Consider the following 16,401-nt stretch of genomic DNA (forward strand, 5'->3'; position numbering starts at 1 on the left):
AGGCGCCAATAAATATTTCATTAGTTAGTTTAAGAGCAAGGGGCGAAACAAAAAATGTTTACCAAGTTTACGTGTACAAAATCTTTTTTCACAACACAATTCTGTCCTTGAAAGGTAACTCAAACGAAAGAACAGACCTTTATCTTTAGTTGAGACCATAGCCGAACCTGGAGCTCCCCTAGTTTGCTTGATTTTCGCAGGACTTCTGAGGTACTGTACACTGCACTCTAAGTTTCTCGACATCGATGTCCTTATACCCAAATATGCTCCGAAAAACGTTTCTATTGTGGTAGATACATAACGATGAGATGCATGATGCATTGTTTAGTATTAAATGTTTGTATCTATAATTTAATTATTTCATGTCACAGCTGATAACAAATGTCAACTGAGAGCCGTGATCAGTGGAAACTAACCCATAGGTGTAAAAAGTTAAAAGAGTAACCATTTACAGTGCTTTAACCACTGATTCTTCTACTAACTTTTTGTAGTTCGAGAGTTTTGAAATAGATGGCAGAATAATGCTAGCTTATCGTAATGGAGAAAGGGGTTGTAAATAGCCAATATAGAAACGAAGTACCCGATTCTTCAAATTATTTTACTACTAAAATAAAAAAAAACATATTCTAAACGACTCTCAATACATAAAAATCATAACTCCTCAATTTAGACACCTGTATCAAATTGTCCCAGAATAACATACAGAGTGTTATTTGTGAGAGGGGTACTTTTGAATTTTTTTGTGACGCAACCAACAATACCAATACCACAGACTGCTAAATTAAATATGTTATTTATTTTGACTGCAATTCAAACAGAAATTGTGTAAGTCCAGATAGGCTGAAACATTTTGACCGCAGTTTCTCACTCTCTAAGAACGGACAGTCATTTGATCACACGGATAAATTTTTGCTCAACATTTGGAAATTGGTAATAAGACATGGAACCTTCCTCAATAATCTGATTCCAAAATAAAGCATAAGAAGTTCAAATTAAAAATTTACTCGCTAAAGTCATCGCAACAGTTTTTTTGGCTACAGAAGGACTTTTGCTTTTACTATCTGAGACGACCATATCAAAAGGAAACTATGCAAAATGTTTTAAAGTTTTGCGTGATTCTATCAACTTGAAAAGGCATGAAATTTACACATCTAATGTACAGCTCTTCCACGAAAACTGACTGGAGCACATATTAGCAAATGTATGTACAGGTCGCCATCTGAATATGTAGTGCCCAGCAGTATAACCATTTACTCTACAGTCCTAATCTATCTTCTTTCAGTTATATTTTGTTATTTTTGTTGGAAACTGTCTTGAATGGCAGGATTTTTTAAGAATGCAGGAGACACCAGTCAAAAATGTAAAAATCAAATAAATTTACTTATTACTTTTAGTTAATGTTATCATAATGTGTGGTACAAATTTGTTAAATTCATAAATAAACAACTTTAAGTCCATTGTATATGCTTCTTTATGTCTTGATGATAACCAAAATATTATTATTAAACATACAGGCCGTTTCAAATAATTTTACGGGGCCTGCGTCTGTAAAATGCAATCAATAATACATATTCCGATACGAACTCGATTACAAATTTTGAAAAATCTTCTCTAGTTTGTTCACCCTTTAAAAAAATTACAACGTTTTTAGTTATTTAGTGATTAAGATAGATAAACTAGAATCATATTTATGCCGTCTCTTGATAGAACAAATGATAATTGTTTCTGAAAAACTGCAGTTTATGATTATTAACGAAATAGTGATTAGTTTGACAACTACTGTCATGGGTTTCCAAAAATTAAATAGTTAGAAGTGTATTTTTTGTATCTAGTGTTTTGTGACTTTTGTATATTTAGATGCGTACATTAGGCGTAAGCCTCGTAAAGTTATGTGAAATACCTGTATATACCTAACTAATTTTATTGAATATTTTGATTATTTGTGTTTAATTAAATTGTAATAAAAAAATTAGAATTAAATGATAAAGCATTTAAATTTGCAGCCAACCTTAGTTCAACATACAAACAAGAGACTCGAAAATTTGACGACCGGAAAATTATGTTACTTGATTTTCTATATTGAGCATATTCTCAAAATTAAAGAAATAAATTAACAAGTTAGTTTAATGTAAAAAGTCTACCATCTTCTACTAAACATGCGGCCAGTCGGTTGGTAAACGATAACGAAACATGTCGTGTTGTTTAAGGGATGATTTTTTGCTTTAATGTCAAAGAAAAAGAAACAAGACTAATAATAGCCATCGTGGATTCAGTTATAACTAGATATTTTCAAAATTTGAAATCAAGAAATTGCTGCAACGTGTATAATGGGTTGCGGCAAATAAAATCAGAATTACGTACAGTTGGAGACAAAATACTTTGGTCGTCACTTTTCTGACACTTTAATGTAATTCAAGCTTTAACGTTAAAATGAATGACAATATTAAATTAATGACAGCTATTATATGTATTTTCCTATCAAAAGTATGTACATACAACTTGTCAACTATGATTGACAGTACCTAAAAATATGGTTAACAGTCCTACAGCATGCTTTACAATTTAATGTCATTCAAGTGACATTGACGACCAAAGTATTTTGTCTCCAACCGTACCCCTCTCATGAACAACCCCGTATTTAATTTAAAATATTTTTATTATTATTGTTTTGACACTTGTTACTAAACTTGTAAAATAAATGGTTAAGTAATCACTAAATAAATAGTGGAATTAATTTTTTTATCATGTAGTTATAAAATGGCAGGTGACAAAAATGACCCTATGCATGCATGTGGTTGAAATAAAAAAATTCTTAGCAACACTGAATTATTGGTAAATTATTATTATTATTATTATTATGTTTCAGGTAAGATTTTGAATTTGATACCAACTTGAAAAGAAAAATCGGTCATTTACCGTCTCTTGGTATTAAAAGAGCAGGTATGTATGTACATACTTTATTTCACAAAAGCGAAAGTAATTACATTGCAGAGTGAAGTTATGATTCCTTTCGTGCTGACCCTTGTTGGGAGAAGTCGCCTTTTGTCCTTAAGTTCATTAAAAATTAATAATTCGTGTATAATTACAGTGGAATCAAGTGGCCGCGCTTTAATTTTCCACGCGATTGTAGCGCCACCAGCGTCGTAATCTCCCGTCAGTCGGTAATGGTGTGTAAAACAATGGTATTTTAGTGTGGTTTTTGTGCCCCATTTCGGCTTGCAGAGCACAGAGGCGTCGACTGCGGGGCCCCCGAACCCCTGTTAGGGCGTTCCAGTGTTGGCGTGATGGTAATCGGGGTGTGCGTCGTCGGCGAAGAACAATCGAAAGTGTTGACAAAGTGGCCGTTGTCGGAGTGTTTTCGTCAATAATTTAATAATAATTGGGGCTGATTGTCGACGGGGGTGTGTTTGTGCATGTTGAAGGGTCAAGCAAACCGGTCGGAGACCCTTACGAAAATGGCGCTTGATTCAAACGTCAATGTAAACAAACCGGTGTGAAAATGGAGCCGATTTTGCAAAGATTCGGAGATGTCACGATACAGAGGCTCGAGAAGCCCAAAGTGGGGCCACCGGCCGACGACAAGAACAAGGATGAAAGCTCGAGTGGTCCCGAGGACGAGAGTAACGATGAGACGATGAGTCTCAAAAGATCGTTCCCGGATTCCCAAATTTCGATAAAAAAGTTTAAGTTTGATCCGAGTTCGGTCACTTTGGAGAAGAAGCATGTGGAGGAAGCGTCCAGTGATGTTAAGAAACCTAGTGACGATGAGAAACTTAATTTTAGTGATAGCGAAATTTCGGATTTTGATAGTGAGTCTGAGTTGGAGTCAGACAGTGAACTTCTTCCTAGTGATAAAAACAGTACCCCCAAAGTCCCCTCCGAAGACGAATTCTCGACGACTTCTTTCCTCGACAAACTAGTCGACGACGCTTCTGAAACGGAAGTATCTAAACCACCTGATAATCCCCCAACCGATTCCGAAGACTACGATTTCGATATCAAAGAGAAACTGAAAGAAATGGGCGAAATCAGTTTTCAGACAGTTAAAAAGGGTGAAATCAAGCCGAAAAAAGTCGAACTTTCGACCGAAAATGAAGTTGTCGTGACACCAGCACGAAAGCCAGGTGATTACATATTATCCTCCATTCTGAATATCAATTTTTCAACACAAATTTCAACTTTCAGGTGTTTCCGAAGACGACCTCTCTGCAGAGCGGAAAGGACTAAACCTCCGTCGTAACATTCGCGAAGTCATGGATGAAACAAAGCTCGACGAATCAACCCTAGCCGCCCAACGCCAGGAAATGGAACGTCTCCAACGAGTCCAAGAACAACAGCGACTTCTTCGCGATTTACAACGACAGGCGGCACAAGAACGAATGCAAAATAAAGTCATTTCGTTACTTCAAGGGAACAATTTTTCAAAACCGGGCACGTCGAGTACGACAAGAATCGGAAATACGGTCTTGGTTAAACTCCCCAATGGACAAACCAAACCCATGACAAGGTTACCGAAACGTCCGTTTGATTTAGTGAGAGTACAAAAAAGTCCAACATCTGCTGGTATTAGTACACCTCCAAAAAGTCTAATTTCGATGAAAAAACCGGGCACGAATCTAACTCCGAGTGTTAGTATAGCACCGGTAACGAAGAAAATTATCCCACCGGTTACTCACGTCGATAGCGAGAGCGAGGAGGACGTTAAGTCGCCTCCAAAGCTCAAAAGTGAGTTACGTGAGTATATTTTTGTTTTTTTTTTTTTTGGGATAAGTGCAATAACAAATTAATTTTTAAATGTAGATAATTTAATTTGTGATTTGTATGTGGATTTTAAGTTTTTCTAGCGGGCGTGCAAGCACGGATTAATATTTTTATAAGTTCTTGATTTATGTAAAATACTGCCTATATCTCAAAATGTAAATAAAACTGTTTTGTTTTTATCAAATTTGAATTTAGTGAAGATATTCTTATACGTACTGGAAATTTTTTCAATAAGAAATAGGGAATACAAGAACATAATAACAAGTGTTACAAACACGAGTGTTACAATGCACGAATCACAATGAAAGGTAACACGTGTAATACCTGTTTTTTTTATACAATTTTCTTTTATTGAGGGCATTTTAAAATTGAATTTATTATTATACATATTTGACAGTTAAAATTGAAGTCATTTGATGTATGCCGTAATTAATAATTACTCTGCACTAATTTTTAGTAATAAATAGGTTCATTAATTGACTTAATAAGTCAAACAAAAAAAAAACAGTTAAATAGCAATTAAAAGGTGTTCGATAAAGTTTTGTATGGCACACGTGTTATTATAAATAAGTTACTTAATAAAATTACTCCACTCGGTCTACGGGCTCTTGGCGTAACTTTTTGTAATATAACACGCTTGTAACGTGAATAACTAATAGATAATTGAAGTTTTATTTCTTAGGACTTTAGTCTAGCTCACAGGTTCATTCTTCGTTTAGTAGATGGCGCTAGATGTTACAAATTTCACACACTAGATATCCTCATTTATGTAAAAGTTGAGGTTAATAAGTTTGAAACTCACTTTGTGTGAAACAATTTTTTTAATTTGTTTTAGTTTCTCTAGAAAGAGGTGGGGGTGTCTGACTTCTGCCTCGTCTAATTTAATTTTAATATCATATCATAATACATTTTTCTCTGTTGTTATGCTATTTTATCAATTTTTTTTTCCGAACTCGTCACTAAAGTAATTCATTATACTACAGGTTTTTGTATTGATTGTTGAACGTTAATATAAAACAGTTGTCAAATTATTGTCTTAACGTAAACATGAGATAAAAACATAATCTTATTGCTAACGTCTGTTTAAGTATTGATTTTTAATTCTACAAATATTTTTTTTCTGTTTCGTGCTTCTACATGGTGCCTCGTTATTTTTTGGTTTATGGACGACATGGTACCATTGAAACGAGAAATGTAACAACACTGGACCCACTGAAGTAAACTGTCAATTATGAACTGTGCCCGAACCGAAGTTTTATTCAAATTTGTGATTTGTGATGTACCTCGGCATTAAAGTCATTTTTCATGTTTTTTAGTACCCCACTCGAATTACGGGCTTTTGAAGTAATCCTCTGGCGTAACTTATTTGTTATATAACACGCTTGTACCATGAAGAATTATAGATAATTGAGATTTTGCGTAGTATAACAATATTCACAAAATGATATTCACAAATATGAGGACTCAAGTGAAGCTTACAGGTTCATTCTTAGTTTACTAGGTGGCGCCATATGTTATGAATTCTACACACTAGATATCCTTATTTATGTAAAAGTTGAGGGTACAGATTATAAAAACTATCTTGTTGTGCGAGACCTTTTTAAGTCAGTTTTTCCAGAAAGAGGTGGAAGTCTCTGACTTTTGCCTCATTAAATTAAATTTGAAATTGAAATCTGAATGTACAAACTACTAAATTATTAATTAATCAAAGTTTTCTGCAATCCGATAAATGTTTTCCCTTTACGTTATTGGTGTTATTATTCTGTCAAAACTTTCTGCAAATATCAAATTGGGCTGATTTTGTTTTGTTTAGCGAAAGAACCAGTTACAACCATTGACATTTCGTCTGACGAAGATTGTATAGTGGTGTCCGAACCAGAGGGCGAACATGAAGAATCTGAAGATGACCCGAGTAACTCTGGGATGCACACAAACGACGAATTCAACCAACCCGATGAACAGGGACGTGTCGTCGTCAATATCGGACATCCGGAGAACGAACCAGATCTTTTTCTCGCTCCTCAGATCGCAAGAGTCATCAAACCGCATCAAATCGGGGGTGTTCGGTTTTTGTACGATAACGTTATTGAGAGTACGGGTCGTTTTGAAAGTTCAACCGGTAAAGTAACTCCTTCCGTTAATAATAATCTTGATTTTATTGATGTTTTTTTATAGGTTTTGGTTGTATCCTCGCTCATTCCATGGGTTTGGGTAAGACGTTACAGGTGGTTTGTTTCTCGGATATTTTCCTGAGGCATACACCTGCCAAGACAATTTTGTGTATTATGCCGATAAACACGTTACAAAATTGGATGGCCGAATTCAATATGTGGTTACCGACGGAGGAAGCCGTCGCTACGAGTCCTTTAACGGTTCATGGTGAAGTTAGACCGAGAAAATTCAATCTACACGTTTTGAATGACAGTCACAAGACGTTAGCGGCGAGGCATAAAGTCATCAAAGCATGGAAGGCTGGCGGTGGGGTACTTCTGATTGGTTACGAACAGTTCCGCTTGTTATCATTACGAAAACATCCGAAATCAAGACGGAAACCACTCGTCGCCGAGCCGGCCGACGATGGTAGTAATAAGCCACTATTCGATGGTAATAATCTTTTACTCATGATTAAGTAACAGTGTTCATTATTTTCTTTGTAGAAATTCATGAAGCATTGGTCAAGCCAGGCCCGGATTTGGTGATTTGTGACGAAGGTCATCGGATTAAAAATTCTCACGCGTCTATATCGCAAGCATTGAAACAAATGCGGACGAAAAGACGTGTTGTCCTAACAGGGTATCCACTTCAGAATAACCTAATGGAATATTGGTGCATGGTGGATTTCGTTAGACCGAATTATTTGGGTTCAAAAACCGAGTTTTGTAACATGTTTGAACGTCCGATTATGAACGGACAATGTATAGACTCCACCGAAGCCGATATTAAATTAATGAGATATCGCGCGCACGTTTTGCACTCACTTTTAGTCGGTTTTGTCCAAAGAAGATCACATGCGGTGCTTCAGACTACTTTACCACAAAAAGAAGAGTACGTTTTGTTGGTTCGAATGTTACCATTTCAACGGAAATTATACGAGACGTTTATGAATGAAGTAGTGAGGTCTCAAGCAGTTCCAAATCCGTTAAAGGCGTTCGCCGTTTGTTGTAAGATTTGGAATCATCCGGATGTGCTTTACAATTTTTTGAAGAAGAGAGCGAGAGGCGATGCTGTCGATATTGACTTAGAGGAGGTTGCAAGTACGACTGGAGTTCCAACTAAAGCGAAAAAACCTCCAACGAGACCGAGGAAAAGTGCAGCGAAAGGAAAACCCGGAGCAAAACCTGCAGCGTCCATTACGCCCTACAATGCCACGGAAAATCCCACGCAACAAATGACCAATGATCAGAATTTCCAAAGAAATAACTTTTTTGAACAGGGTAATTCGACACAGTTTCAAAATTCGAACAGTTTTGAAGGCAGTTCAAGTACAAGTGGTTATAATAGTTTTGGCCAAGAACCATCGAGTAATTTCATGAATACGCAAAATAGTTTTGTTAATAACATATCAGATAATTCACAGTTTGGTCCAAATTATAATAGAAATGACACTAACCAGAATTTTAATTACGATCAAAATTCTTATCAAAACTATTCACAACAAAGTAACTACTGGGGACAGAATGATAACTACGCACAGTATAATTCGAATTTTAGTAATAATAGTACGAATCAGTCATGGGTTCGCAAAGATGAAAAAGTAATGAGTGAAAATAGTAACGAATCGAAACCGAAAATCAATATAATTAGCGATATTAAATTACCGTCAGTTTTTAATAGTCCTGAGAAGAAAATAAAAATTTTGAGTGATATTAAAATCGAACCTAAAGTCGAAGATTTAGACGATAAATCTGAAATAAAACCAGAAATAAAGAAAATGATCAAAGATGAATTGAAAAATGAGTTAAATAGCACAGAAGAAAATCCTGCTGAAACATCAATTGCACCGAAATTGGCACCAAAAGATTTAAAAGAAGATAGTGGAATTCCCTACGATTGGGTAATATAATATATTTTTTTATGAATATTTGTTGTGACTAATAATTTTTATTTCAGGCAATTGAATTATTGAAAGATTACATACCTGGCCGTATCGAAAATTCTGCCAAAATGGAAATACTTTTTTGTATAATTAGAGAAAGTATAGCGTTGGGTGATAGATTATTAGTTTTTAGTCAGTCGCTGATAACCCTAGATCTAATTGAACAATTCCTTCAAATGAACGTTGTTCCTGGCGATACGCAAAAGTGGTGCCGAAATACTAATTACTACCGTAAGTTTTTTCTGTTTTATATATTTGTTTATAATTAGTGAGATCAATAACTGAATTTAATTACCGAGAAAGAAAAGCGTTGTCTAGAATGTAAAATTTGAACTACATTTTAGTCAATGAATATGAGGCATAAAAAGGAATTTAATATTAGTTTTGTAGCCTCAAATTTTTATTTTGTTGTTTTATATTACACGTTTGTTTTTAACTTTTATTTTTTTTTAGGTCTTGATGGTTCGACGAGCGCTCTCGAACGCGAAAAACTAATAAACGAATTCAACTCAAACCCGAAGATTCACGTGTTTTTAGTATCAACTCGGGCCGGCTCTTTGGGTATTAATCTGATCGGTGCAAACCGTGTCGTGGTTCTAGATGCCTCTTGGAATCCCTGTCATGACACTCAAGCCGTCTGTAGAGTATATAGATATGGTCAACGTAAACCATGTTTTGTTTATCGTCTCGTGGTGGATAACTGTCTCGAGAAGAAAATATATGATAGACAGATCAATAAGCAAGGGATGTCAGATCGTGTCGTTGACGAATGTAATCCTGACGCTCATTTAACAATGAAAGACGTCAGCACGTTGTGTTGGGACGACAAAAAGGACGAAGGAGAAGAGAAAGAATGGTTGCATGTCAAGGATAATTACATTGATGTTGTTTTGCAAAAAGTTATAGAAAATCACGGAAGGAGATTGAATAAGGAGCCGTTCCAGCACGAGTCTTTGTTGGTTGATAGGAAAGAAAAGCAGTTGTCACAACAAGAGAAACGTTTGGCGAAAAAAGGGTATGAGAGGGAGAAACTAGCGGCAAGACAACCGGCATATAATTTCTTAGCTGGAGGTCGAGGTCAAAGACCGGTAGCGTCAGTCAGGCCAATGCAACAAGGAATTGATAGACCATCGCGATGGATCCCTGCGGAACACTGGCAGAGACAAGGAATGACAGCACAAGAAATGACACTTCCTTTGGATGTTGTGATTCCGACGAATCAACCAGAAAAAGGAAATATCGTGCTTAAAGCCGGCCAGAAAGTATTAGTTTTGAAATCGCCGAAAGGTGTTTACATGCAATTAGAAAACGGGAAAATTGTCGCAATAAAAACAGCCATCAAGGTTAAAGGTAAAGCCGAGGATAATCAGGATCCAACGAAGAATATGAAGCCAACAACACCCATACCACGAATTTCAGTGATGCCACAAAAGCGAGTCGTTAAACCGTTCACTCCGGGAATAGCAAAAATGAACGTTAGAAGTATAAGACAGTCTGTTCCTAATCTTGTGTCAAGAATACAAAGTTTTACGAAGAAAGAACCAGGATTCCGTAACAGAACTCCTCTCGGACGTAGCGAAACCGACCGCAAACAACTTACTCGTTCAAAAGATGTTGAACCGTTTCCCGGGAGTAGCAGTGACGAGGAACATGTACAAAACGAAATCGGGAAACAAAACATGCCCGTTCCGGACGACATCCAAAAGAGAATATCGTTGTTAAAGAAACAGGTGTCGATTAAAAGACTGACTCAACCTCAAACACCCGACCAAAAACACACCTCGGCTTTGCAACGTCTCGAACAAACGACAACTGCCGTAATGAACGACAACACACCTTTCCAGGAAACCCTTGACAGCATAACCAGCTCTTACAAAGACGACGCTCTTGAAGACGACGCCTCGTCCGACCCAAAGCCGAGTGATACGAGTGATCACAGCGATGAAGTCACCTACGTTTCGGAGCAACCCCCGCCTCAGCCCTACCAACAGTCCCCCAATGCCCAAGAAGTCAAGACGGAGGCACCGACCGATTATTACAATAATTATTACAATTATAATATGCAACCGTATCATGCGCCGCCGCCGCCACCACCGCAAGGTTACGGATACCCGGCGCAGCCGCCGCCCTATGATTTGATGGGTTATCCGTCGCAGCCCCAGCAGCCGCAATACAACTACGGTTATCAGGGATATCCGCCGCCTCAGCCGCACTATCCGCCGCCGCCCCCACAACCTGGAGTGTACGATTATAACGCACCGCAGCCTCAGCCTGTGTATGGCGGTTATAACCCATACCCGCAGCAATATCCACCGCCCCCGCCGCCTCCACAAGGTATGTATCCACCACCACCATCGTCCGCGAATAATCAAGGCTACCAGGATTATCAGTATCAACAAATGAATAATGCGACAAACGCGGCACCGTATTATCCGAACTCTTAAAATAATTGAGTAAAGTGAGTTTTTTTCCTGACTGTAGTGCAATTATTGTTGAGAATATGTAACATGGATTTTTTTTATCTTTTTTCTATTTCTCTCTCTCTGAACGTATACCAGGTGTTGTATGGTAGGAATTTTCGCGTTACGTTGATAGATGGTAGATCTGTGTTAAACGGAACATGTTAGAGAAAAAAACAACAGGTTTTTTTGCTTAATAGTATTATTCTCCATGATGTTGATAAATGTATTTATCTTGTAACAAGGTATTCTCAAATGCGAACTGATATTTTATATTGTTTTTTGAGTCTTCATTACTGTTTTTCTCGCATTTATTATCTAAGAGTACCCCGATTCACATTTCATTAAGTTAGCATTTTTAATTAAATTATATTATTTACTGCAAATTTAGGTCTTTATTTAAAACCTAAAATATCATTATCCACATTCCCAGTGTAAGTTTTCTGTTTAGATAAGTTAGTAATAACACTGAATTTTTTGTCGGTTGGGTGCTAAATTGTTCAAATCGATTTAGGGAATTACGTTTCTTAGCATTGGTAGCGCATCACCTCTCAGCTGTGCTCCTACGCAAGTATTACCTGTCAGAAACAGCTGATTCTGATTTGCTTATTATTTATTTACAAATGTCTCGTTAAATATTCGCAAGTTTTGTGCAAGAAAACCACTTAAAATGGCCCACGCTCAATTTATTGATGAACTGATACGAGAATATTTACTCTTTCGGGGATTTGGTTCGACTCTAAAAGCATTTGATTCGGAATTGAAAGTCGACAAAGAGAAAAGTTTTAGAGTTGATAAAATAATCGAACAACTCATGCATTTTGTTGCAAGTTATGATTTAAATTCTGTACGTGAACTGTGGGGCCATTTGCACGCCCACATGTTCAGTAAATTGGAAAGTCATTTCGATTCAGGTACGTGTTTTTTTGACCACGTCTCAATGTTTTAGAGTTTGTCTTTGAAGGTGTTAAGAAATTGGAAAATTCTGTGTTAAAGCTGTATTTAGTAAATTGTGTTGTTAATAATAAAACAGACAAAGTTATGGAGTTTTTCCTAAAAATGACACCAGAACTTCAGAATCAAAGTGAATGGAAAGATTGGTTTGGTAAGACTTTGATGGTTGTAGATGATTTATGTTTAACAGAAATGTATTTAGTGTTTCCCTATATAAAAAATCATGAAGAAAATCCGGCTTTTACGCTATATTTTACAAAACAGTGGCAAGATACTTTATTAGTGTCTTTGCATAATTTTCTCGCGTCAATATTCCAAGTGAGTATAGCGTCTTGTGTGATAATTTCGCTCAAATGTGGTTTACAGTATATGCCGACGCCGACACTCATGCATTTTGAAGAGGATACTATTAAAATCAATAAGCTGGAACAAAGGAATGAATCTCTCAGGAATAGATTAGCATTGTTGATTGATAAAGGATCTGAAGCAAACGTCACTCCATGTTCTGTGGAGCCGCCTCCTCACTTACTAGACGATTTTTACATAATCGCTCAAGAAAACAACATCGTTGACAGTCAAGCCAAAAGCTTGAAAAGTCTAATCAGGAATATGGGTACTGGCTCAAGCCCCGTTTTGGGACGTAAGGAGAGTTCAGGTGGGAAAAAAAGACTAAATTCTACATCAAAGACACCGAAATCTAGTCATTTCTATGATGTCTGATCTCTTTAATACTTTATTTACAAAGAATAAATAACAATTATTGCTTAAATTCGATAAAGCTATTTATTTACAACTAAATTCAGTTCTTTAACTAAAGTAATTGCACATTCTGGTCATGTCAGTGTTTCAAATCGAATATCTCAATGAGTAATGGTTCAACTTGTGAGGGATTTACGTCCAAATAGACATTGATCAGTTCTTCATTGAACTTGTGTAGTTCGGCGATTTTTTGTATAAGTTTAAGGAATGTGGATTTTGCCTCGCAGCCGGGATATATGCTCTCGAGGTATCTCCTGAGGAGGTAGTAATAGGCGTTCTGTTCAAGTTTAATCACATCTTGATGAACCACTCGGGGTCGATCAGGCGTGAATAACGTAATGGCACACAGAATCAGGACGATATTTTCGTCAGATCTCCATTTTGGATCAAATGTATTAATGAAACGTTCGTGCTCTTGATATACGTTACCTTTGGCCAACTTTAATATGTCCACATTGAGATTGAACGTTTCTTGACTGTGGGGGATCTACAAACGGAAAGAATAATGATCAGATCGAGAATGACATAAAACGGCTGTCTGCCCACCTTCCAAGTTTGTTTCGTAGGATCGTAATTCATAGCACTTCGCAATATCATAATCTCGGTGCACCCTCCTTTGAGGAGGGCGACTTGATCCTCCTGACACATATTTTTAAAGGCGTTAATTTTTTTCGCCATTTTTATTAATCGACGAATGATGGTTGCAGTGAGATTAATAACGTCCACTAGAGCAGGATCGGTCTCCCGGACCTGTTGAGGATTGCCCTGCAATAATGACTAAAATAGATACAGTTTGGGAAGATGTAGATACATTTTTCGATGATTCTTCAAACGGTGTCTTACCCTAAACTTGTTTAGTTCGTCGTCTAAAGGATTTAAGAGTGCTTTATTGGCGACGATTAACTCATTCAGTTTGGCTCTTTCAGCATCGTTTAATTCACGAGAATTTGAATGGCACTGAGCAATTGAAGAGTACGCCTCGAATTCTAATTTTATTGCTTCACAAAGGATCGACTCGATAGAATTTGGCTCTATGGACACCCTGCGGAATTTTTAATACTTTGGTGAGAAGGAAAATGTTTATGGCTCTTTAAGGTATTAAACTGACGGACGTTTTCAGTTTTATTATTAACAAATAAATCACTTTCAATTGTAAACAAAGTTCATCTAATTCGTTATCTAAATTGACTTTGGCCTCATTTATTTCGAACCAATTATTTACAAATAGTAATCAGCGAAATAAATTGATTTTTATTTCGTAACGAATTCTGCAAACAAACCGAACCTTGCAGGTGTCTTGGTTTTGTTTACAGTAGAAAATAAACAAGAAGTGTTATCAAAAATAAATATGTGACTCAATTACCTATGGACGTCCTCTACGACATCTTTAGTGACATCTAAAGTGCTCTTACTGGACGAACTGGGGTCGTTATTGTCACAATTAACATCATTATTATTAATGAGGCTCTTAAGGGCACTGTCATCAACACTCCTTGACCCAGTGGCATTGTTAGGTGTGTTGTTTAACATATTTCTGATCATTGAAACGTCATCACTGGACGTCACCAATCTCTCATTTCCCAAATCGATATAACTGGCGATGTTAGTCGGATTTGGCGTTCCATTAGGCTGGTACCCCATGTCTTTGGAATTGTCTGAATCCACGAAACTGTACCCTGATTGAGAATCCTGCGAATCGGCTTCCATACTCTCCTTTTTGACTTTTTTAAACCCAGACTTAAACCCGTGAATTTTGCTGCGTTTCCTGGCCCGATTTTCCTCGATTTTTTGCCGTTTCAGATGCTTGTCCTGTTCGGACATGATCAGATCTTTGCACATGCCGATCGCGAAGCACTTGTCGAGTCGGCATTTTTGACAAAAGCGCCTCGTAATAGTCGTTATCTCGCACTGGTCATTAAAGGGACACTTGAACTGCTTCTGGACCAAGGCATTACGTCGGAAGAATGCCTTGCAACTCTCGCAAGTTACAGCGTTGAAGTTGTAACCTAGGGCTTTGTCGCCGCACACACCGCACACTTTCGTATCTACTTTCGATTTCATTATTTTTGCGGAGGTTCATGTGAGCGACTGATGAGAATGAGGATCGGTAGGAACAAGATAAGAGGTAATCATTGCGAGAAAGTGATATGTTGGGTGGAATATGGCGATTTGACCTTCGAACGAGATCTGTATCGCAGGTGAACTGATTATTTATCAGTCACGGGCGATCACAATAAATGTTGACAAAACGCGGAGGGATATGACTGACGTTTGGGAGTGACATTGGGAAAAAACGAAAGTTACCAGAAGTTTGGAACCAAATACGAAATATGATCTTTTTAAACACATTAATAAAGGATTGGAAGTAGGAGTAACAAAGGATTATTTTTTTAATATAACAATTGGGAACCAATGTTTCAAGGGAAAAATTTAAAAGAAACAAAATAGGGTTACACAACCATCCAAAATGATTTTTTTAATGATGAGAAGAAAAAAGTACCTTTTTGAAATACATAATAGTATATTAAGCATCAAGAACGGTAAGTCCTTAACGTTCGTGATGCTTATGACATTTTTCACGCGATTGATTTTTGTTAGTTTTTTTTTTTAATAAAATATTTAAAAAATGTTTTAGAACGGCAAAGTATTTTGCCGTTCTAGAACATTTTTGAATGCTTACCGACTTAGCAACAATAAATAAAATACTTACCGACGAATTTGGAATAGCAACGAGTAAATACAACTTACTGTCTTGGAAACAGACTTGGTAAACAATCAAATAGAGCGCAATCGCGCAAAAAAATTTTTTTTCATAAATCGATGTATTGAAAAGGCGCGATTAGACTCTATTCGATTGTTTACTACGTCGTTTGCAAGACAGTAAGTTGTATTTACTCGTTGCTATCTCAAACTCGTCGGTAAGTATTTTGTTTATTGTTGCTAACGACAAACTCGCCGGTAAGCATTCAAAGTCGTCGCCAAAGTATTTTGGCGCTCTAGAACATTTTTTAGATATTTAAAAAAACTAACAAAAATCAATCGCCCAAAAAATGTCATAAGCATCATAAATGTTGAGGACATCGTCCAGACAATTGTCTTCGATCGCTAAATGCCCTTACCGTTCTTGATGCTTCTTAATATTAATACAGGGTGCGCCAGAACTCGCGCCCCAGAGAAAAATGTCATATAAGGTAAGATACCAGGAGCATGGAAAAAATGTTAAAAAAATTTTATCTATAAAAATTTCGAAGTTATGAGGGTTTAAACTTTGCACTTTGATTCTATTTATTTCTGTTGGAAAAATAATTTTACATGTTTTTTTGCTATAGGCTATTAAAAAAGGAAACAAGGAAGCTGTATCCTAAATTGTAA

At 36.8% G+C, this 16,401-nt stretch overlaps 2 protein-coding genes across 5 annotated transcripts; one reads left to right on the forward strand and one right to left on the reverse strand.

Annotated features, from left to right (window-relative positions):
- Nucleotides 1-3,139: 3,139 nt before the first annotated feature.
- Nucleotides 3,140-13,067, forward strand: LOC123016049 (helicase ARIP4-like). 3 transcript variants are annotated; one of them, XM_044416241.1, is made up of 10 exons: nucleotides 3,140-4,124; nucleotides 4,186-4,734; nucleotides 6,575-6,880; nucleotides 6,937-7,365; nucleotides 7,419-8,815; nucleotides 8,872-9,088; nucleotides 9,311-11,191; nucleotides 12,266-12,421; nucleotides 12,473-12,588; nucleotides 12,637-13,067. In XM_044416241.1, exons 1-10 carry the CDS (start codon nucleotides 3,500-3,502, stop codon nucleotides 12,988-12,990), a joined length of 6,030 nt encoding a protein of 2,009 aa, XP_044272176.1. In that variant the 5' UTR covers nucleotides 3,140-3,499; the 3' UTR covers nucleotides 12,991-13,067. The 3 variants fall into 3 exon arrangements, with proteins under 3 accessions (XP_044272176.1, XP_044272177.1, XP_044272178.1); XM_044416242.1 differs by having other exon boundaries at nucleotides 4,186-4,725; XM_044416243.1 differs by lacking the exons at nucleotides 12,266-12,421; nucleotides 12,473-12,588; nucleotides 12,637-13,067 and having other exon boundaries at nucleotides 9,311-11,702.
- Nucleotides 12,929-15,343, reverse strand: LOC123016051 (nuclear hormone receptor HR96). 2 transcript variants are annotated; one of them, XM_044416244.1, is made up of 4 exons: nucleotides 14,393-15,343; nucleotides 13,873-14,071; nucleotides 13,576-13,806; nucleotides 12,929-13,516 (listed from the first exon to the last, which is right to left on the reverse strand). In XM_044416244.1, the coding sequence occupies exons 1-4, from the start codon at nucleotides 15,088-15,090 to the stop codon at nucleotides 13,109-13,111; spliced, it is 1,536 nt and encodes a 511-aa protein (XP_044272179.1). In that variant the 5' UTR covers nucleotides 15,091-15,343; the 3' UTR covers nucleotides 12,929-13,108. The 2 variants fall into 2 exon arrangements, with proteins under 2 accessions (XP_044272179.1, XP_044272180.1); XM_044416245.1 differs by having other exon boundaries at nucleotides 12,930-13,516; nucleotides 13,576-13,794; nucleotides 14,393-15,323.
- Between the last annotated feature and the right edge of the window lie 1,058 nt (nucleotides 15,344-16,401).

This window comes from Tribolium madens, unplaced genomic scaffold, assembly GCF_015345945.1.
Source record: "Tribolium madens isolate multiple individuals breed KSU strain unplaced genomic scaffold, Tmad_KSU_1.1 Scaffold_19;HRSCAF=116;Tcas5.2_LG9, whole genome shotgun sequence".
NCBI classification, from domain to species: Eukaryota; Metazoa; Arthropoda; class Insecta; order Coleoptera; family Tenebrionidae; genus Tribolium; species Tribolium madens.

Coding starts and splice junctions, on each gene's coding strand:
- LOC123016049 (XM_044416241.1), top strand. CDS start 3,500: ATGGAGCCGATTTTGCAAAGATTCGGAGATGTCACGATACAGAGGCTC. Junction 9,089..9,310: donor CCGAAATACTAATTACTACC/GTAAGTTTTTTC, acceptor ATTTTTTTTTAG/GTCTTGATGGTTCGACGAGC. Junction 12,422..12,472: donor TGAATGGAAAGATTGGTTTG/GTAAGACTTTGA, acceptor AAATGTATTTAG/TGTTTCCCTATATAAAAAAT.
- LOC123016051 (XM_044416244.1), bottom strand. CDS start 15,090: ATGAAATCGAAAGTAGATACGAAAGTGTGCGGTGTGTGCGGCGACAAA. Junction 13,807..13,872: donor ACGAACTAAACAAGTTTAGG/GTAAGACACCGT, acceptor TATCTATTTTAG/TCATTATTGCAGGGCAATCC. Junction 13,517..13,575: donor CTACGAAACAAACTTGGAAG/GTGGGCAGACAG, acceptor TTCCGTTTGTAG/ATCCCCCACAGTCAAGAAAC.